The sequence below is a fragment of the Canis lupus genome, chromosome 1, assembly GCF_003254725.2.
Source record: "Canis lupus dingo isolate Sandy chromosome 1, ASM325472v2, whole genome shotgun sequence".
NCBI lineage: Eukaryota > Metazoa > Chordata > Mammalia > Carnivora > Canidae > Canis > Canis lupus.
In genome coordinates this window covers 29,618,582-29,640,217 of record NC_064243.1, presented here as the reverse complement: position 1 = coordinate 29,640,217, position 21,636 = coordinate 29,618,582, and the positions used below count along the sequence as shown (strand labels likewise).

At 39.3% G+C, this 21,636-nt stretch overlaps 1 protein-coding gene and 1 non-coding gene across 3 annotated transcripts; both read left to right on the top strand.

The window, feature by feature from the left end:
• Positions 1-689: 689 nt before the first annotated feature.
• IL22RA2 (interleukin 22 receptor subunit alpha 2) lies at positions 690-21,447 on the top strand. 2 transcript variants are annotated; one of them, XM_025422386.3, is made up of 5 exons: positions 690-1,168; positions 4,605-4,740; positions 7,074-7,252; positions 19,352-19,521; positions 20,671-21,447. In XM_025422386.3, exons 1-5 carry the CDS (start codon positions 1,108-1,110, stop codon positions 20,818-20,820), a joined length of 696 nt encoding a protein of 231 aa, XP_025278171.1. In that variant the 5' UTR covers positions 690-1,107; the 3' UTR covers positions 20,821-21,447. The 2 variants fall into 2 exon arrangements, with proteins under 2 accessions (XP_025278171.1, XP_025278172.1); XM_025422387.3 differs by lacking the exon at positions 19,352-19,521.
• Positions 17,683-17,845, top strand: LOC112645679 (U1 spliceosomal RNA). Its single transcript, XR_003127187.1, has one exon. It is a non-coding gene; the product is annotated as a U1 spliceosomal RNA (small nuclear RNA).
• Positions 21,448-21,636: the final 189 nt, after the last annotated feature.

Genomic DNA, 21,636 nt, shown 5'->3' with positions numbered 1-21,636 from the left:
ATTATAGTGCCTCTACAAACATGTGGTTTAAAAATTGGTAAGAAAAAATGAATATAATGAATCATAGGTGAAGCATAGATGACCTAGTTCGATCAGATTTCAAAGAAGATATGAAAAAGATACGATGTGGCTCAAAATTATTGTTCTCCACATTCAACCTTTTAAGGACTCAGTTTGACAGCTCAAAATCTTTCAGATGGCTGGAATGGAGGGTGGAAATGGAAAAGGAAGACTTTAGTGACTGCGGCCCTGGGCCACCAAGGATTAGCAAGACAGATGGATGAGTAGGGCAGGGAGGCGAGTGGAGAGCCAGGGGGGTGTGGAGGCCATGAGGTAAACACCAAGGAAGTTAGTCAGAGAGAGCTTCCAAGAAGGGAGGAAAAGGAAGAATCAACCAGAGATCCTACCAGCTTGAACCACTGCCAGGAGTCCAGATAGCTGCCACTGGCAAGCACATTTCTCAGAATCGCTTTGCCAGCTAAGTGGTGGTGGCTGGCAGTGTCTCTGCCTCCCTGGGCTAGATTCCCTGAGGGCCTTACGAGCTGTTTTGTTCCCTCACCTTTTCATGCCTTGCACAATTCCTGCCCTACCCTGCCCTCTGATCTGCCAATCCTCAGTGTTTTGCTCTTTCTTTTTTTTTTTTTTAAGATTTTATTTATTCACGAGAGACACACACAGAGAGAGAGAGAGAGAGAGAGAGAGAGAGAGAGAGAGGCAAAGACACAGGCAGAGGGAGAAGCAGGCTCCACGCAGGGAGCCCAACATGGGACTCGAACCCAGCACTCCAGGATCATGCCCCGGCCGAAGGCAAGCGCTAAACCGCTGAGCCACCTAGGGATCCCCATGTTTTGCCCTTTCAAGGCTAACAAAGTCCTAGTCCCAACAAAAATAAGCTTCTACCTTGAAGTGACTTATGGCAAACATTTTTGAAGGGATTTTTATACTTTTATAATAAACCTAAAATAAAAAACATTATAGTTGCTTCAGGGAACCATGGTTAAACCCACGAGGGGATGTCCAGCATGAGGATTCTTCAGTTTCCTCTTCTGTCCAGAGCTGTGCTCTCAGTGAAGGGACCACTGGCTGCCTGACAGTCGCACACCAACCATGATGCCTAAACACTGCTTTCTAGGCTTCCTCTTCAGTCTCTTCCTGACTGCTGTAGTAGGTAAGTGCTTCACTTCTTTTTAATTGCTCATGATTTTGTCATCTGAGTCTGTTCAAGGGGCTGTTGGAAATGGCACCAGTGCTTTTCTGGGCTTTGTCAAATTTTCAGCTTTCTTCTGTTGTGAAATGATCAGAACAGACATGGGGTCAATTTCTATGTGCAGCCTGCGTAACTCCACGTGGACTTCACAAGGAGCTGCTAAAGAGGAGGCGCTCAGGAAACTTCCAGGGAAACTACAGCACAGTAGTTATGAGCAGGCTCCTTGCCTGACTACCTGAGCCTGGATCCCAGATCTGCCATTTACTATCTAGGAAACTTAGGGCAATTGACTTTACCTACCCTGTGCCTTAATTTCCTAGTCTGTAGAATGGGGATTGTAAATCGCCGTGAGGATTACGAGTTAATATGTACTCAGTGCTTAGAGCAGTTCCTGGCACAGAATGGAGACCATAAACTTCATTTGAGAATTTGCTGTTGGTCTTCACAGAGAACTTTTCAAGAGCAGTGAATATCTTGTCACCCCAAGATACCTCTGATCAAGGCCATTACATTCCCCCAGTGAAAGATAGCTACCTGTCAGCGTGACTTAACAAATGTTCCCAAGACTATACAATTGCTCAGAGACTGATAACATGAAAACAATTCAAGCCCTCATCTTTCAGAAATGAGTGGATTTGTGGGGCACCAGGTTGGCTCAACCGGATTTGTGGGGCACCAGGTTGGCTCAGTGGTTGAGCATCTGCCTTCAACTCAGGTCATGATCCCAAGGTCCTAGTATTGATCTCGCATTGGGCTCCCCACGAGGAGCCTGCTTCTCCCTCTGCCTATGTCTTTGCTTCTTTCTCTGTGTCTCTCATGAACAAATAAATAAAATTAAAAAAAGAAGAAAGAAAGAAAGAAAGAAAGAAAGAAAGAAAGAAAGAAAGAAGAAAGAAAGAAAGAAAGAAAGAAAGAAAGAAAGAAAGGTGTGAATTTAAGTGGACTATACCTTTGGTCCTTGGCAATAGAAAGGACTTGTTTAGCAAAATATAGCAGGAATTCAAGCACTAACAAAATGATTCTGGCTCTACTTGCTACAGGCCTGGAACTTTGGGCAAGATCCACAATGTTCTGAAGGCTCAGCTTCCCCATGTGTAAAATGTACTAATAAAAATTCCTACCTTATTTGGTGGTCATGAATATGGGATACTGTGTAAAGCTTTCCACACAGTGCCTGATACATGTTTCATGTTCATATATGCTCAGTGATCAGTGAGTGCCAGCCAGAGGAGGCGGAGATGAAAAGGAGGAGAAAGAATATCCTCAGACGCTCATTGCTTTTTTTCCACGTCTCTCCAGAGGCTTTGTTCTTGGTTTCTGCAGTGGAGGGGTGACAGGCAGGCTCTGGAGTCAGGTGCCTGGTACAAAATCCGCTTCACCAATTTTGTCTGTCAGAGGGAGACTTCAATAGTACCTTTTTCATAGAAGAGTAGGGCAGATTAAGTGAGTTAACACAGGTACAGGCCCTCAGTGGCTGGTACCTGGTGATCTGCTATTATTGGTGGTAGCAGTGGTGGTGTTACAAAAGTGAGAGAAGAAATCCAGAGACAGAGGGGATAAAGGACATTGAGCTGACCATCTCTGGGGTGGCACAGGCTCCAGGAAATTGTGTTCATCACGTCCTGAGACTTCTGGAATTTTTCTGTACTGCACAGGACAAGATCCGGTAGTGATTTTGGTGAGCAAAATCAATGGTGGCAGTAGACTCTTTCCAAGTACACACCACCATTTGATGCACTGAAGGAGTTCCAAAAAATAAAAATAAAAGCAAACAAAAACCAAACAGCTCCCTTCAATAGAATAAAACAAAGCTTGAATGTTCAGAACTGAGATTGTGAGCTCAGAAGTATGTTCTCGCTTCTCAAAGATTTTTTAGCAAAGGCTTGAAGGTGGTAAAGAAATGAAGCGTGTGGGATTCCAGGGGAGAGCTAGGACCGGTGCAGGGACCCGCAGGTGGGAGCACACCCGGCGTGGCGGAGCAGGAGGAAGGGGGCCACCCTGGAGTCAGGGGGGGTGGGGTAGAAGATGAAGTCGGGAAATGATGAGGATGTGTTTCCTGACGCCCTCTCCTTCTGCCCAACTTCCTATCCCTGATCAGAAACCCCACACTTGCTGGGAGGCAGAACTTCTTCACCCCTGCCCATCTTAGGCTTTCAGCTGGGACTCATTACCAAAAAGGCAGATTAACAAGAGAAAACAGAATCATTCCATCACACATCACAAGGCAGGAACCCAAGCGAAGAGTCACTCACATGGTGCTTGGTATTCAGCTTCAACACAGAGCAACACGTTTACAGGGACCCGACGGGCCACTTAGGCTTCCGAGGGTGGCAAACTGTGGTAGTAAGCTCAAGGACCTGACGGGAGGAACTGATGGAGGAAGGTTTGTGTGCAGACTCCTCTGGTGCCGTCCTGGGCTGAGAAGTCCGTCTCCAGTAAAAGGAGAATTAAATCCTGCCTTCAGGCAGGCAAAGGGGAGGATATTGAGAGTTTTCCTGTATGTGTTGCTTCTTCACTGCCTTCAGCTCACACTATTTTTTCTGTCAAAGAGGCCTATTTTGGAGTGACGTATTCTGGTTTCCTTCAGACTCTAGAATAAAATTTTGTCAACGTCTCTTGCCTCCAGGGGACTGAATGCAGATCAGACTGGGTCACTCACTCAGTGATTAAAGGAAGAAAGCACAAGCCGTGCGGGTACACAATGATCCCCTCTCCTGCCACAATTAGTGTCGAGATTCTTTTCAGAAACACGACAGCGTCTTGGGTGGTCTCCTTGATAGCGTGGACGGATTCATCTCAGCAATTTTGCTTGAGTTCCTGGAGCCAGGATGCAAGCTGGCAAGTGCAGCCAGGACTGGGACTGCAGAGGAATAAAGCCAGGTCTGCTGCGAGAGGTTGGGGACCAACGAGGCAACAGCCAGCAGTTGAGCAAGAACCTGAGAAAGGAGAAACCGAGTGCTGTGCTGAGGTCTTAGGACCAAAACTGATCCCAGGCAAAATTTCCCCTCAGTGTAGCAGTAATATAATGGCTCCTAGGAAGGGGGGCAAGTGGCCTTGGTGTGGGCTTCTCATGTTGGTCATTACATTGCATCACCATCTTGGGCGGGACTGAGGACAATATTTTTTCACTGCTACTTACTCCATCTGGAACTCGGGAATGGACTCAGAGAATATCATGTTTTTATAGTCTGGGACACAGTTGTTCTGGAACTTTAGCGTGCATAAAAATCCTCACATTCAAGATCCAAAATGTTGACTTCTGGGCTCCAGGTCTCCCAACTGCACTTACAGCAACTGCTTTAGGAAATCCTTATGCAAGGATCACACTGCCAAGTATTACTAATAACAATGGTGCCCATGTCAATGTTCAAAGCTTTTCCTTCTCTTTTTATTTTAGAAACTCAGTCAGCCTATGAGTCTCTGAAGCCTCAGAGAGTACATTTCCAGTCTCGAAATTTTCACAACATTTTGCATTGGCAGCCTGGGAGGGCTTGTACCAGCAACGGCAGTGTCTATTTTGTGCAGTATAAAATGTAAGTAATTTGAGCTTCCTCTAGCTGACAGAGATGGCCACTAGAATCAGATGTTCTAGTATGCAGTGGAGTGTAAGGATCTTTTTTTCAGTTTCAGAAGGGTTAAGAAGAAGCAGAGGTAGGAACAGGAGTGTCCTGTCTCCTTGAATTCTGCCTGGGGACACAAAATGCATGATGAGGTGCAGTCTGTGGGGGAGATACTTCATCCTTCAGAGAACCAGGACCAAGACATTACAGGCTGAGCCTTTGGCTTCACAGTGGACCCTGGCACATGGTGGACCTTCTACATATCTATCTAATAAATGTTGGAAGCAAATTGCTTAGCACATAATAGGTACTCAACCAAGTTGATGCGATTGATAGCTGAAGAAGCAGCTGTGTGACATATGGAGATGAGTGTACAAAATGTATTTTAAATTCAAAAGTCATTTTTGAAAACTTAGAAAAAAATTCTTTTCAAAACCAAATACTCCTGTAAGCATGAACTTAAATCTGAGCATGCTATGGCACATTCCTCTCTGTGCTCTTCAGCAGCTTCTGGTGGATTATTGCCAAAACTCAGATATGATCAATTCCTTTCCTAGGTTGATGCCTGGAAACAGAAGCTCCTGATTTGCAAATGACAGGTTTTCCCACCCATACATTTTTGGGAGTTTACTGAGGCTCCACCTTCTCTTCCATAGTTTGAAATGCTGGCTGAGGGATACTGAGACAGGAGATATTATGGTTTTATATTCACCATTTTTCATTTGAAATTCAGAAAATCAGATGTAGCTGTGGACCAAAATAGCAATTTTTATTCCACAAAGTCATCTGTGTCTCTCTAGCACGGGGTCAAGTTCAGATGTTACCATTAACTTCTTGCTAATGTCACAAGAACTATTTCCAGAAGTTTCTCAGTCTTTAACTGCTGCTGCTTGTCTCAACATATTTTATATAGCAACTGTAAAGTTTATACATCTTTATGATAAAGCTTTCTCCATTCTAAAAATAGATTTGTGCATAGTTGGAGATACTCCATCACATAGAATGCAGGCATTGACTTTTGTGTTTTTTTTTTATATACTTTCCCCTTAGGTAACATAAATAGGGCCTATTTGTGATCCAGTGTTAAAAGTGGATGAGAAGTTGTTTAATGAAGATTAAACTTTAGGGCCCCATGGGAAAATTTTATACTTGTAATTATTTTTCTTAAGGAGGGTTCCCAAATTCATATGAGATTCAGAATACTTGGATCCATTCTCCTCTATCTATGTGCTCAAGAGCACAGTGCAGATATATATTTTTGAAATCTTTCACTTTGGTTCTATTCCATTCATGTGGGTCTACTGTTAATATTGGTCCCATTTGAGACAGGACAAAAAATGAAGTATCACATTACAAAGAGAAGCCAGCCACTATAGCTAAATTCAGCTAGCAGAGACAATGTCTCAACAACAAATAACAGTGAAATAACATCAAATTGTGCTCAATATATGTTATGGTTCTGCTCTGATAATATCCTTTGGTAAAATGCCACGGTGCCATCATAGAGTTTACAGAGGACGGACACCAGAAATATTCCTCATTATATGGCTAGAAAGCTAGATTTCAAGTCTTTCCACAAATATTTTGGGCAGACTTTCACCCCAGCTTCTAAATTCTACTCTGTTCTCACCATCATCTTATTGCATCCTGTCTGATTTCTAACAGAAAAAGAAGAGAAGCATTAATCTTCCCTTTTGCTGTTACACCATCCCGTCTCTTTGGCTGAGTCAACCTATCTGCCTCTTTCCCTCATACCTTTTTTTCATAGGTTCCCCTCCCTCCCTCCTAGTTCCTGATTAAGTACTCCCTGACGACAACCCCTGCTCAATTTGCGACAAAAAGACTGACCAAATATGTTGGGTAAGCAATACCTGGGATGAAAAGTGGTAGCGACTTCTCAGAATTGGCCACATTACTCAACAGCAGGCTGATGAGAAGTGAAGAAAGCTACAGGGTCAACACCTCAGAAGCATTAATGATGTGGGAAGCTACTGCTCAAAAGTGGAAGTTGGCTCACATACCAGAAGAAACACTTTGCTAAGTATTTAAAACCCCAAAACCCTTTTGTTACTGATACAGATACAGATACAGGTGTCAGGCTTGGGTTTATCTTTCAGCAAGATAACGCTTTGATTAACAAGAATAAAATTTTTTTTAAAGATACTTGAGAGTAGCCAGAAGCTTTCACAGAGGTACTGATGCTAGAGGACAAATCTCAATGAATCTGAAAAATTCATAGATTGAAAAAATGGAAGACTCCTTCAATGGGGGAAAAGAAAATAACTCTCAGATCTTTGTCTTTATAGGTATGGACAGAGACAATGGAAAAATAAAGAGGACTGTTGGGGTATTCTAGAATGCTTTTGTGACCTTACCAACGAAACATCAGATATACAGGAACCGTACTATGGGCGGGTGAGGACCACCTCCGCTGGGATCCACTCGGGCTGGACCATGACACAGCGCTTCACTCCATGGTGGGAAAGTGAGTTCCATGGAGTTTCTTTGCATTTGCTCTTCCTGCCCCCTGAGTAGTCCCACAGAGCAGGCCCTGTACTTTGCTGAACTCTATGGCATCATCTCGTTTGACCTAATTCTCACAACAACCTTAGAAAATGGCTTTTGTTATCCTTCTTTTGTAGCCCATGAAACCAAGGCACTGAGGCTCCAGTGGTTGGGCGGGTCTCATGGCTTGCACAACCCAAGTCAGTGTTCATATTCTGCTGCATCTGACTGTAGCTTGCTGCCAGACTTCTACCTCCTAGGAAGAAAAGTAGTTTCAGATAACAGAAAAGGAGTCCTTTCCTGAGCATGGGAGTTAAGTTCCTGGAAATATTCCTCAGAAGGATTTTCTGTTGAGGAAATTAAGACGTTTTATCATCTCCCCAAAGGGGAAGCCAGAAGTTTACTCTTATATCCATTCCTCAGTGACCTACATTCTTTTTCTAAATTAATCATAATCCTAGAATAATCTAAAATGTAAATTATAAAATAAACCATTACCATGTAAAATAGTAGACAAAAGGGAAAAAGAAAAAGAAGTCTTAAATGTATAAAGATATGCATAACAAAACAAAGAAAATATGGATATTTACTGCAGTCTTCATAATCACCACTAGTCATGAAGCCATAGTTAATATTTATAACTTCTCTCAGTATTAACTCAACATTTGCTTTCTTTCCAGCTAGTACTTTAGCTCTTCACTCTTGAGGAATTGGGGTCCTTTTGGTCTTTCTTGTATTAGTTTAGCATAATCTGACATATCATAGAATATAGAAGCTCTAAGAGGCACCCCAGAGTTACGAAGCATACTTCTACTTGGTCCTGTTGTATATATAGCAACTCTTCTTCCCCTTGATACTCAGAGCCAATTCCCCCGGACAACACAAGGACCTCGTTTTCTCCTTGTTGGTTAAATGGCATGAAGAGCTCCAGTCAGGAGGCAGCTTTGACTTCCAGTTCTTTGAACCTATTGTTATAATCAAGTATGTGGAAAACAAACCATTTCATGAGTCGTTCACCATGTCTAATAGTGAGAATAGTGAGCCCTCCAACTTCCACTTCTTATATCCTAAACCAGTGAATGCTGTCTGTGAAAGAAATAGCACCATATATTGGTCACAAGATTAGAGCATATATCAGTTCATATACAACTTTGACAGATCTTGTCTCTCAAACTGAGTTTTCAAATAGCCACTTTATCTTTTGATAAAGCCTGGAATTTCTAAGTGATGGGCTATATGGGAAGGCCAAATATTCTTGTGGGTATGAGACTAACTTCACCTCTTCCATATTAACTTGGTTCTACTCTCATAAGCAATGTATCATCAAGTATTATGCTCATGAATAAGATAGTCACTACATTCACATTGAGGTGGTCAGGGGCACTGCTGATAAAAGCACTGAGGTAGAGAAGACAAATCTATAACAAATCTACAAAAATGTCTATTCCAAAAAAAAAAATGTCTATTCCACTGTCTCTTGTCCCCTCATTGTTAGAAGGGATAAAAAATATCTACTATATAAAGTGAACTATCCTAGGGGTGCAGTATTGATCCTCCTTACAGGGAAGTTGGACTCTCAATAGTGTCAGTCCAGCCTTGGCAAAAGGAAATTCATATTGTAGAGTCTATATATAGTCTCCATCCCTTTCATAAAGTCATTTTGTTCATGAGCCTAAGGAGCAAGCATGGGGAAATAGGCTTTCACTGCCTCCACATAAAGTTTTTGTATTGAGATATAATTGACACCCCTTTCAGTGACCTATATAATGTGAACAATTCAGTGATTTTCAGTTTATTAATAGATATTACAACCATCACCTACAATCTGTTTTAGGATATTTTCATCACCTCATAAAGAAACACCATACCCCTTGGCTGTCACCTTTATATTCTCTCATTTCTCCAGCGCCTTAGCCCAAGGCAACCACTCATCTACTTTCTGTATCTATAGAGTTCCCTGTTCTTGACATTTCATATAAATGGAATCACATAATATGTGGTCTTTTGTGACTGGCCACTTTCACTTAGCATAATGTTTTTAAAGTTTATTCATGTAGCGTGTATCAGTACCTCACCTCTTTCTGTGGCTGAATAATATTTCAGTACGTGAATGCATCACATTTTGTTTATCCATTCTTCAGTTGATGGACATTTAAATTGTTTTTACATTTTGGCTATTATAAATAGTGCTCCTATAAACATTCATATAAACATTTGGTGCTCGGATCCCTGGGTGGCGCAGCGGTTTGGCGCCTGCCTTTGGCCCAGGGCACGATCCTGGAGACCCGGGATCGAATCCCACGTCGGGCTCCCGGTGCATGGAGCCTGCTTCTCCCTCTGCCTGTGTCTCTGCCCCTCTCTCTCTCTCTGTGACTATCATAAATAAATAAAAATTTATTTAAAAAAAAAAAAAAAAAAAAAAAAAAAAAAAAAAAAAAAAAAAAAAACATTTGGTGCTCAAATAAACATTTGGGTAAACAAATGTTTTCATTTCTCTTAGGTATATACATAGGAGTGAAATCCCTAGGTCTCATGGTAACTCTGTGTTTAGTCATTTGAGGAACTGCCAGACTATTTTCCAAAGCAGCTGCAACAATGTACATTCCCTTCAGCGGTATATGAGGGTTCTGATTTCTCCACCTCCTTACCTGACTTTTTGATGACAGCTGTCTTCGTCAGTATGAAGTGGTATCTCATGTGGGTTTGATTTGCATTTCCTTGATGATTAATGCTATTGAGTATATCTTTTCATGTGTTTATTAGCAGTCCACTTCTGGCCAGCACCATCATGTCATGCAGAACCTTCTGGAAATCAGGCTTCTTTTTTCCCCCCTTATGTTAAGTAGTCATAAGGGATTCTTCAAGATGCCAACTATAGACGAGGAAGTAATAAGACTGAGTTGCACTGAGAGGATAAACCACCTACTTTCGTAAATTAATTTGATGTTTAGACCTGCTAGAGGCTGGACTCCTATAATCCATTTCCACGTAATGTTGGCATGTTTTTGTGTATTTTATGACTTTATGTATCAGAGAACACCCAGTTTATGATAGGAAACTCAGGTCACATGGCTCCTTGATATCCCTTAATTCAAGTATTCAGTTTTTTTTTTTTTTTTTTTTTTTTTAATCAGGGCTCAGTAACAAGGAAATCTGGAGCTTTTTCTCCAAAGAAAATAAACTATTTTTTAATAGTTATTTTCTAGAGAGGGTATGACTTTTTTTTTCCCAAAAAACGTGGACTTAGAATTTACACAGTCTCTAAATAGCATCCTGATATGCCACAGATAATTTGAAGATTGTTGGATTTTTTGGATCATAAAAGACAAGTGGCTGAGCTGCTTGTTTGCAACATGAACTAATTAAGAAGTCTGTCATTTAGTCTGGGTCCTTCTCAAAGCTGAAAATCTTATGGGTTGCTTTGCAAATGGGTAACACAACTAAATGTGGTATGTGTCTTACAAAATACATACAGGCCCAACAAATCTAGTGAATCTTTCTCAGCAGCTGAGGATGCAAAGTGAAGCAACTTTCCTTTCACTTGAGAGGAAATGTCTCAATAAACCCCAGAGGAAATTTAAAATCCAACATTCTGCTTCAGTGTACCTTACTAAAGTATCTACAGTGCCTACAGGACTTTAGGTATACCAAGTTCATTCAGTATCATGTGATAAATTCAGTGGACCAACAAGATATCCTGTGGTACAAAGATTAAAGATTCTGTAGACTATCTGTGACAGATCCAGATGACAATGAAAGCCAAGTGAAAGGAAATTGTTCTGATGCTTTCTAATTATTGGACAAAGGAAGGAAAAAATTCTCCAGTCAATAGCTACATTGATTGGCTCCAGAACATAGACACTGTAATTGAATACCAATACCCTATGGTCACCACCTGAGTATATTTACAATTATCCCTTGTATTTATTCAAGATCCATCTTTTTGGGAGAGGAAAGCGTACTTCAAATAAATGAGTTAAGTGGAGAAGTGATGCATCTTCTACCCCTGCATTTTTTTTTTAAGATTTTATTTCTTTAATCATTAGAGACACAGAAAGAGAGCAGCAGAGACACAGGCAGAGGGAGAAGCAAACTCCATGCGGGGAGCCTGATGTGGGACTCGATCCTGGAACTCTAGGATCACACCCTGAGCCAAAGGCAGGTGCTCAACCACTGAACCACCCAGGCATCCCATCCTTGCACTTTGAAAGCTGTTTTTGAAGGACAAATTTTGTTCAAAAGAGAAATTCCATGGATTCCACTTGGCCTTTCATCCCATAATAACTTCCATGTCACAGACCAGGAAACCCGAATGGAAATGAATTCTGTCAGTTGTTGTGTATATCTTATTAAATTTACTTTTATTACCTGACCACTATAAGAATGCACTATAAGAGGCATTCTGAATCCCCAGAGGTTATCATCCACTCAGAATCAAGGTCCCATTACTGGCCAGAGTCTGTACTTAGCTTTCTCAAATTCCTAATTACCCTCTGGAGAACGATGAAAGAAATTTTATCATAAAACCGGTAGCATTATTTCTTCACTTGCTTTCCAAATCTCACCCTAGTGATTTAACTAGTGCAATGCCCAATTAAATCCAAACTAATTAGTTCATTCCCAGAATGCTAGATGCTTTGGAATTTAGAAAAGGCCATCTTTAGTTCTGCAAGTCTTCAGCTAGTAGGAGAGTGGAATGGAGATTGAGCGAAAAATCTATGGCATTCTGCACAGTATTTCTTGAAATAATTTGAGATTCAGCCCAAATACACTCCACCAACAATTCTCTGGTTGAGGAAAAGGAGACTGTATGACTAAGCTGGTATATAGCAGTGAGGGGAATTTGCAGAGTAGTTTAATTACTATATTCAAGCGTAGAAATGGGGTCAAGTTCAAATTTATTCCTCAAAGCTTTCTTGAGTGTGATCCATAGGCTAGTTGGTAAGATTAGCCAAAGACATAGGCTGAGATGAGCTGAAGCTTCAACTCAGTTAGATTTTAATTTAGATGATGTTGCATTAAGAAAGGTTTGAGTTCTTTTCATATGACTATACCACGAATGGAAAAAAAAAAAAATCCCAGAACTAAGAAAGCCTTCTGCCTGGACCTCTTAAGAAGAATAAGAAAGGAATGTGTAACACAGTCAAAACTGGAGCCACTCTTGTTGAAGGGATAGTGAGAGCCCTGGCCCACTTGCCTATTTCCTTAGCTCCAGCTAAGGAAAGCTTCTCCCGCCACAAGTTCTGAGGCTTTCTGAACAACAACAAAAAATGTTTTGAAAAACATGACATCCTATTAAGACAGCATGTTCCTAGAGTCTGATACAGGCCTAATGAATCAACTGGCTGCACTGACTCACCTGAGACCTGTTTCTGAACACTGGGGTGTGGTTTTAGGTTAAGGGGGTCTGGCTCTTGGTATCTATTTAAAGACAAAGCAACATTAAAAAACTTCTTAAGTTGAAGTAGCCTTTGAGCTCTGTATGATTTTGGTATTACCTAAGACCATATTTTCTTGAATTAAAAATAGCTGTGGAGTTTCGAGTGGGCCTGATTTTCTAATGGAATGACTTAAGGTCAGATTAATTCATCACCTTGGCTCCATTCATCCCACAAGTATATATGAAACACTTACTATGCTCTGGGCATTATACGAGGTCGTGGGGAGAAAGGAGTAAGCACAGCAAACACGAAGAAGTTTCTTTCTTCATAGAGAGATTTTGGTTTAATAGGGGAAGATAGACATTAATAAAATAATAATACAAACAAACATAGCATGATGCAGGTGGTACAAAAGAGATCAGTAGTGCTAAGACAGCCCTGGACAAGGACAAGAAGGGACCAGGTTAGGGATGTAGGAAAAGCATCTCTGGGGAAATGACACTTGAGCTGATATCTAAAGATGATATGATATGAACAGTTAACTAGACAAAAAAAGTTGGAAGATTTCCAGGCAAAGGGAATAAGGGAATAGCATTGGCAAAGGCCCTCTGACAGGAGGAAGCAGGACAAGTACAAGAGACTGAAAGATAGATGCATGGTAAAGAAGAGCAGGCAAGAGGACTGTGGAATAAGATGGGACTGGAGAGATAGATCAGGAATGAAAGTTTTCTATTAAGGAGTTATGATTTCTTCCAGAAAAATATAAAGTAATTTTAAAAAAGATTTATTTATTTATATTAGAGAGAAAGGGAGAGTACATGAGTGAAGGGAGGTGCAGAGGAGGAGAATCTCCAGCAGACTCCCTGCTGAGCATGGAGCTGGACATGGGGCTTGATCTCACCACCCTGAGATCATGACCTGAGCCGAAATCAAGAGTCGGACACTTAACTGACTAAGCCAGCCAGGCACCCCTGGAAAAATACAAAGTAATTTTAGTCAGGGATGACATGATCAGATTTGCGTATTGAAAAGATCACTTTGGCTATATTTGAAAGCACAGATCAGAAAAAAAAGAGATTGGATACAGGTAGGTAAGTTAATGAATTCCTATAACAGTCTGTAAGTCAGGATTTGGCTTGAATTAGGATAATGGGAAGGACTATAGAAAATTTATCATTGAAGAGATACTTGGTAGGAATAATTGGGCTTGGTGACAGGTCACATACAGAAATAAAGAAGAAGGACATGTCAAAGACAACCTCCAGGCTTACGGCTTCCATAATTAGATGAATCACTGAGATTTTTTGGTGAGGTTTGATGGAAAAAGACCAATTTGACAGAGTACAGAGTATTAGAAATTGAAGATCATAATTTAATTTTGACTATGTTGAGTTTAACATGCTTTTCAGATATCCAAGGGAAATCTCTGTGCAGATCCAGGATTCTATTAGACACACATTTGTGAGTCATTTACATATAGTACAATGGGCATTGATAAGATTGCCTAGGCAGGAAGTGATGAGGAGTGCTGTGTAAGGCCAGGTGTTGAAAGAATCCCAACAAAGGATGCCTGAATAGGGAAGATAAATCTCAAAAGGAGACTGAAAAGAAATAGCCAACAAGGTAGGAGAAAGCTAGAGGATATATTTGTGAATGCTCCGGGGAGTGAATGTATCAAGAGAAAGCAGTTGAGTAAAATAGCCTTGTGAGGTCAAGTAATCTTAAACTGTTCATTGTAACAATCACAATTCAGTGCGTAGGTCAAGAATGGTCACTCAGTTACAAAGCTCAGCATCCTAGATCACACGCAGGGAGCTCCTGTGATGCCTGCAGCCAGGCTCACTAGTACTCTAGGCCAATATTCGAAATATATACTTCACCTGTATTTAAGATTCAGTGTCAACACAAAGGAACCAAACCAAATCTAAGATAATGAAGGTATACATTCAAAGGACAGGTTTTGCATGCACATAATTAAAAGAAAATTCTTCAATAATGATAACTTGGGCCAGAAGGGATAAGGATTGGTCAGTTTACACATAAATATTCTAGTGAAAAAATATATATAGTAGTATTTAATCTTGCCAGTATTCATTCTTTAACTAATGTCTGCCAATTGAAGTAAGTCTAAACTCTGAGTCACATTATTAAAAAAGGGCGGATTTTTTTTTTTTGTGCTAGATATATGACAAGAATGTTAGAAATACATTTTTTATCCAGGAGAAAATTAAACATTCATTAAACTAGCCTACAAATCTAAACAATAACTCATTCTTCTCAGCTTGCAAGAATTTGGAGCACGGAAATCACAAAGAGGATTAAATACCAACTACTTCACAAAATTAAAGTGTAATCAAAGGGGAAATCCTTCATCTTCAAGCAATTAGGCAAAATTTCTGACATTTGAAAAGTGAATTAACAACTTTCGCTTCAGATTAAATGGGGTGAGATGGGGGTGGGAGATTGTGAGGGTAGAAACTGTCCTCTTCTAAAATGCTTACAAAGTCTGGTAAAACATTACACATTCCTTTAACCCTGCAGAGGAATATGAAAGAAAGTAAAGGAAATCTCCAGGAACCAAAACAAAGTAGGTGGAAACCAGAGGGGAAACCAGAGAATAAACAAGGTGAAGACTTATTGTCCTGAGAGGATTTTCCCAACTGAGTAATTAGACCCTGAATAGTAACAGCCATTCCCAGGGCAAAAGATGAAGTGTAGGCCAGCACAAAGTGAGGAGTTACAACTGGTACTCTCACAAAGTCTTATACACTTGGAAGATCCCTATAAATAAAAAAGCAGACTAGGAGAAACCCTTCCAAGAAAGGAAACAGAGGAGGGTGTACGTTTCTGTCTCGACTCTGTTAGCAATCAACTGTTTCCTAAATTCATAAAGGCTTGAGATTCAAATATATCCAACTTTTGTGTTTCAGAAAAACATCAGCTTGAGGTGGTACCAGGTTGATGGTGCCACAGGATAGCTTGCAGATGCAAAACCAAATACCAGAGTTCAGAAGCAACACAACACATATATGGTCATTTGATTTGTGTCCACAGTAGAGTTCAGTGGAGTCACTGTGATCTAAATGAGGCTAAAGAAAACAATAAATCTTGTTCCCCTACATTGCCCATTTACAAAATTAAGTCTGGCTGATGAAAACAATAAAACTCAGCAGCTGTAGCTTGTGGGCCAAAGTACCTGCTTCTATTTTTGTAAATAATATTTTATTGTGACGTAATCACACCCATTCATTGACATTTTGCCTGTAACTACTTTTATACTGCAAGCAATAGCAAAATGGAGTGGTTACAACAGACACACATATGGCTCAAAGGCCTGAAGTATTTATTATCTGTCCCTTTACAGAAAATATTTGCTGACTACTATTCCATAAGATAACACAGGAGAATATTTTCATGGCTTTGGGATAGGCAGATCTTCAAAATCACTAATGCTGAGGGACATAACTGATAAGTTGGACTACATTAAAATTAAGAATTTCTGTTTATCAAAATATACTACTAAAATGATGAAAATGCAAGTCACAGAGTGAAGTTGTTTACAATGTCCTTGATTAAGGACGATGTTCAGATGTATAAAGACTCTTACAAATTAAGAAGACTAGACAACCAATTAAAAAATAGGCAGAAGACATGAACAGCTCTTTGCAAAAGAGGACATCCAAATGGCCATTAGTCTTCAGAGAAATGCAATGAATTGGTAACAATGAATTGGTAACATAATAGAAACACAATGAATTGGTACTACACACTTGTCAGAATGGCCAAAATTAAAATTTCTAAAAAGAATAATGTCACTTGTTACAATGTGAAATATAGGAACTTTCATATACCACTAAAGGAATATAAACTGGTATGTCCACTGAAACAAAGAAATCTTTATAAAAGCTAAAACTATATAAAAAAACCTAAGTCTGTGAATAAATTATGATATTCATACAATTAAATACTACATAGTAATCAAAAGAACAAACTCTTGACACAGGCAATAATATGGATGAATATATATGTATGTGTGTATACGTATATATGTATATATATATATAATATATAAAAATATATATATTAGTTTGCTATGGCTGTCACAGAATACCTTAGACCACCTGCTTAACCAACAGAAATTTATTTTCCCACAGTTCTGAGGTCAGAAGTCCAAGGCCAAAGTAAAGGCAGGTTTGGATTCTTCTAAGGCCTCTCTCCTTGGCTTTCTTTCTGTGTCCTCACATGGTCATCTCTCTGTACTCATGCATGTCCGTGTCTTTTTATAAGGACACCAGTCATATTGGATTAGGGCCCACCCACGTTATCCACGAAGCCAATATGACTTCATTTTATTTTAATTACCTCTTTAAAAGCTCTATCTCCAAACAGTCATATTCTGACATATTAGGAGTTAGAGCTTCAATTTATTAAATTTCAGGGGACACAATTCAGCTCATAATTTCATATATATATGAAATTTCACTATATATACATATATATACATACATATATATATAATGAAAGAAGGCAGACACAAAAAATGTATATTGTGTAATTTCAAAAACTAATGTATATGGGGGCATCTGGATGGCTCAGTAGTTAAGTGTCCAACTCTTGATTTTGGCTCAGATCATGATCTTGGAGCCATTGGATCGAGCCCCATATAGGGCTCCATGATCAGCATGGAGTCTGCTTGAGATTTTCTCTCTCTCCCTCACTCTTTCCCTCTCCCCCTGCTCAAGTACACATGCTTTTTTATTTTCTCTCTCTCAATAAATAAATAAAATAGTTTTAAAAATACTATAGAGATGGAAGTCAGGACAATTGTGGTTATCTTCTGGGGTTAAGTAATGGGGAGAACATGATGGAAATTTCTGGGCTGCTAGAAATGTCTTGTTTATTAATCTAGATTACAGCTATTCAGGAGTGTGTATTTTTAAATATTTGTTGAACCATTGATTTATGATTTATTTATTTGTCAGTATCTATCTTACAGGTCAATAAAAGTTTATTTAAAATTTAAAAATTCATACTTACCTGGCAGGACAGATAGCATGATCATGAAGGTAGTTCTCTCAGGGTGAGGCTCATCTATTGCATTCAGGTCATTCTGACCCCTGCAATTTCCTCAAGCACAGGGAATTCAGCTGTACAATTTCTGTTGGTAGAGGACTATGTTCCATGTTTCTTCTGATTAAAAAAAAAAAGAAAAATTAAAAAATTCAAACAAAAGCCAAAAAAAAAAATTGTCAACTTTAGACATGTGCTCACAATAAAAACACAAAGGGGCAGATCATTTTAAGCTAGTTTGTAAGAAACCATCATCTACCTGACTAGCCTTTCAAGAATTTATAATAGGGAAGGCACATAGCAAAATAAATAACTTTAAAGACATAACAGAGGAAATAAAAGCACAAGCAAAGTACAAAATATTATTTTGGGGGGGCCAGGGAGATTGAAGAAGACCCAAATAGAGCTCATCAAAATGAAAAAAAAATAACTGAAATAAAAAAATTTAATATGGGAATTTAATGATCAATTTAGACATGGCTGAATAATGAATCAGTGGACTGGAAGACAGGTCTGAAAATAAATTCTTTTTTTAAAATTTTTATTTATTTATGATAGTAACAGAGAGAGAGAGAGAGAGGCAGAGACACAGGCAGAGGGAGAAGCAGTCTCCATGCACTGGGAGCCCGACGTGGGATTCGATCCCAGGTCTCCAGGATCGTGCCCTGGGCCAAAGGCAGGCGCCAAATCGCTGCACCACCCAGGGATCCCTGAAAATAAATTCTAACAAATGTTGAATTGCAATTCCAGAAGATAAGCTTACACATCTTTTTATGTACTATCTGGCTATCTAGCTGCCTAGCTATTATCTTTCTTAGTTAATTTTCAAGAATTATAAAAGATATGAAACTAAAAACTGAAAACATGTAATGAATACCAACCAAGAAGACAACAATATCCATTAGATAATTAATTCCACCTAGAACTACTGTAGTTAATCTGAGAAAAATTAAAGTGACAATTTATCTAATTTTCTTTCCTAATTCTTAATGATTTGGTTAATTCTCTCTCTGGATCCTTCCCACACTATTTTATTGCATATAATATAATCCTGTTGAATGAATTTTTTTAAAGATTTTATTTATTTATTCATGAGAGACACAGAGAGAGAGATAGAGGCAGAGACACAGGCAGAGGGAGAAGCAGGCTGCACGCAGGGAGCCCGACGTGGGACTTGATCCTGGGTCTCCAGATCACACCCTGGGCTGAAGGCAGCGCTAAACCACTGAGCCACCAGGGCTGCCCCTGTTGAATGAATTTTATAACAATTTATCTTCAAATGATTTAAAGCTGCTTTGAAATATTACAACTTTAAGAAACTACAAAATATCTGTCCTACTCTAAGATCTCCAAATAACTTTTCACGCTTCATTTCCCAAAACAATCACTATGGGCTGGGGAAATGATTGAAAATATCCTCTTAAAGCTGAATCAGAAGGTATCTGTCTTTTCAAAGAAAAAAATGATCTTTAAAGAAACAGACATTCATATTTCAGGTGTCAGCAGTATCCTTTCATAATGATTTCTGCCAAATCTCTGAATTTAATAGTGACTTGTTATGTACAATGTGTCCATGTGAAATATTACACTTTTTAAATGATTTGTCAAACTTTCCTATTTTTCTCCAGCAAAAATAGATCCTCCAATCATAAATATAACCCAAGTTAATGGGTCTTTGTTGGTGATTCTTCATGCTCCAAGTTTACCATATAGAGACCAAAAAGGAAAAAATGTATCAATAGAAAATTACTATGAGCTACTATACCGAGTCTTTATAATTAATAATTCACTAGAAAAGGTAAGTTCAGGTGAATAGATAAGTTTGGTATTTTTCTTTTGTTCATTTGAGTAACATTTTAGCTGTAAAGTATGTCCTCTCTTTTCCACTCAATCTCCTCTTACTTTTCTTTACCTTTTTTTAGTTCCTTCTCACTTCCACCCTCATTGATGACAATTGGCTCTCGGCATCATCATCACAACTCATGTGTATGGTGCCTTTGTTGTACTTGTCTCCACTTAATCTTGCTTGCATATCTAAAGATTGGTGTTAACAATATTTGATTCCATTTGATGACCACAATACTCATCTTTATGAATTTTACACACACTTTTTGAGCGGCGTTTGGGTCACAGCATTCTGTATTTATTCCAATATTGCTATAATATTTTAATCCACCATCAGTGCCTTTACCTTGTTTGATGCTTAATTGAACGCTCCTTTTCAGTGTCCATCTAAGACAAGATTTCTTTGGTTGTGAGGAACAGAAACCCATTCGACCTGTTACAAATAGGAAAGGGGAGGGGGGAAGGGAGGAGTTTTATTAGAAGGTACCAAGTGATCTTAGGGACAGGCAGAAGCAGGAAATTAAAGGAAGGACACATGGAGAAGCAGGTCTTAAAGGATCCCAGTCCACCTCTCTGGCCACAAGTTGCATATTGACAGTGGTTTCCAAGTCTCCTCCAGTCTCCTCACTGTACAGTCCAAATTCTTGAAAAAGAGACTCTGGCCACTGGGTCAACCAGTGAGCAGCCCTCATGTCACATGTACATAACAATGACCTGTCCCTTTATCAGGCTCTGAACAAGGACTCTGGGGAAGGAGGATGTGTCTGGGAAGAAACTCTATAACCCGACTACTACCTGAGACCAGGGACAGCTTATTAATTTTATCAAAAATAGAGCAAATCGGGCAGCCCGGGTGGCTCAGCTGTTTAGCGCCTGCTTTTGGCCTAGGGCATGATCCTGGAGACCCGGGATTGAGTCCTGCATCTGGCTCCCTGCATGGAGCCTGCTTCTCCCTCTGCCTGTGTCTCTGCCTCTCTCTCTCTCTCTCGCTCTCTCTCTTTGTGTGTCTCATGAATAAATAAATAAAATATTTTTAAAAATAGAGCAAATCAGTGACTAACCAAGAACCATTTACCATCTTATTTTTCCTCTTTATGTATAGGAGCAAAAGGTATATGAAGGAGCCCACAGAATTGTTGAAATTGGAGCTCTGGCACCTCACACTGGTTACTGTGTGGTGGCTGAAATGTATCAGCCCATGCTAGACAGAAGAAGTCCAAGAAGTGAAGAGAGATGTATGGAACTTCCTTGAAGGGGTAGGGAATGCCCTACAACATGGAAATCAAAAGCTCTCTGAGAATGAGATGGCTCATGGTTGAAGGATCTCACTGAAAGTTGTGTTTATATTTTCTTGATGCAGTGTTCACCATTAGGAGATCTTTGTTTATCCATTCTTTCTTCCTTCACATTTTACTTGTAAACTAATTTAAGCAACACCCAACACCACTCAAAACATTGGAACTTAAAGAAAAGGCATAGAACAAAGGGCTCTCTGAAATGCAGAACTTTATTTCTGAAGGTAACATCCCAACGACAATCTGTATTGCTCTAAGACAGCTAAATAAACATTTAAGGGCCAAGGTAAAGGTAGGCATTTAACAAAATATTGTTGGATTAATTTTTTTAAGATAGCATTATAGATGGAAGCAATCCTGAAGCCATCCTTTTTCGCTCTCTATTGAGACAGTTAACATGACATAGATAGGCCAATTTATGCATAAAGGGAACTTTTACCTGAATGAATATTTTCCCATTCATTTCCTATTTCATATGAATATACTTTTTCCTACATTTCTATTGTAAAAGATTTCTACTTAATGAACCAATATTTTCTTTTAAATTCTATTCTATGTAAATAAAAAAAAGTATTTTAAAAAACCTCATGATCTCTGGATTAATATCTAGATTAATATTGATAATAATATCTAAATATAAAAGGAATCCTCCACAATACAATTTCCCTCATTTAATACATACTCACATTAAGGTTTTCTTTTCTGTGTTTGTTTGTTTTTTAATGTTGCCCTAAAATAATTTATCCTTATTCTCAAAATCAAGTAAATATTTT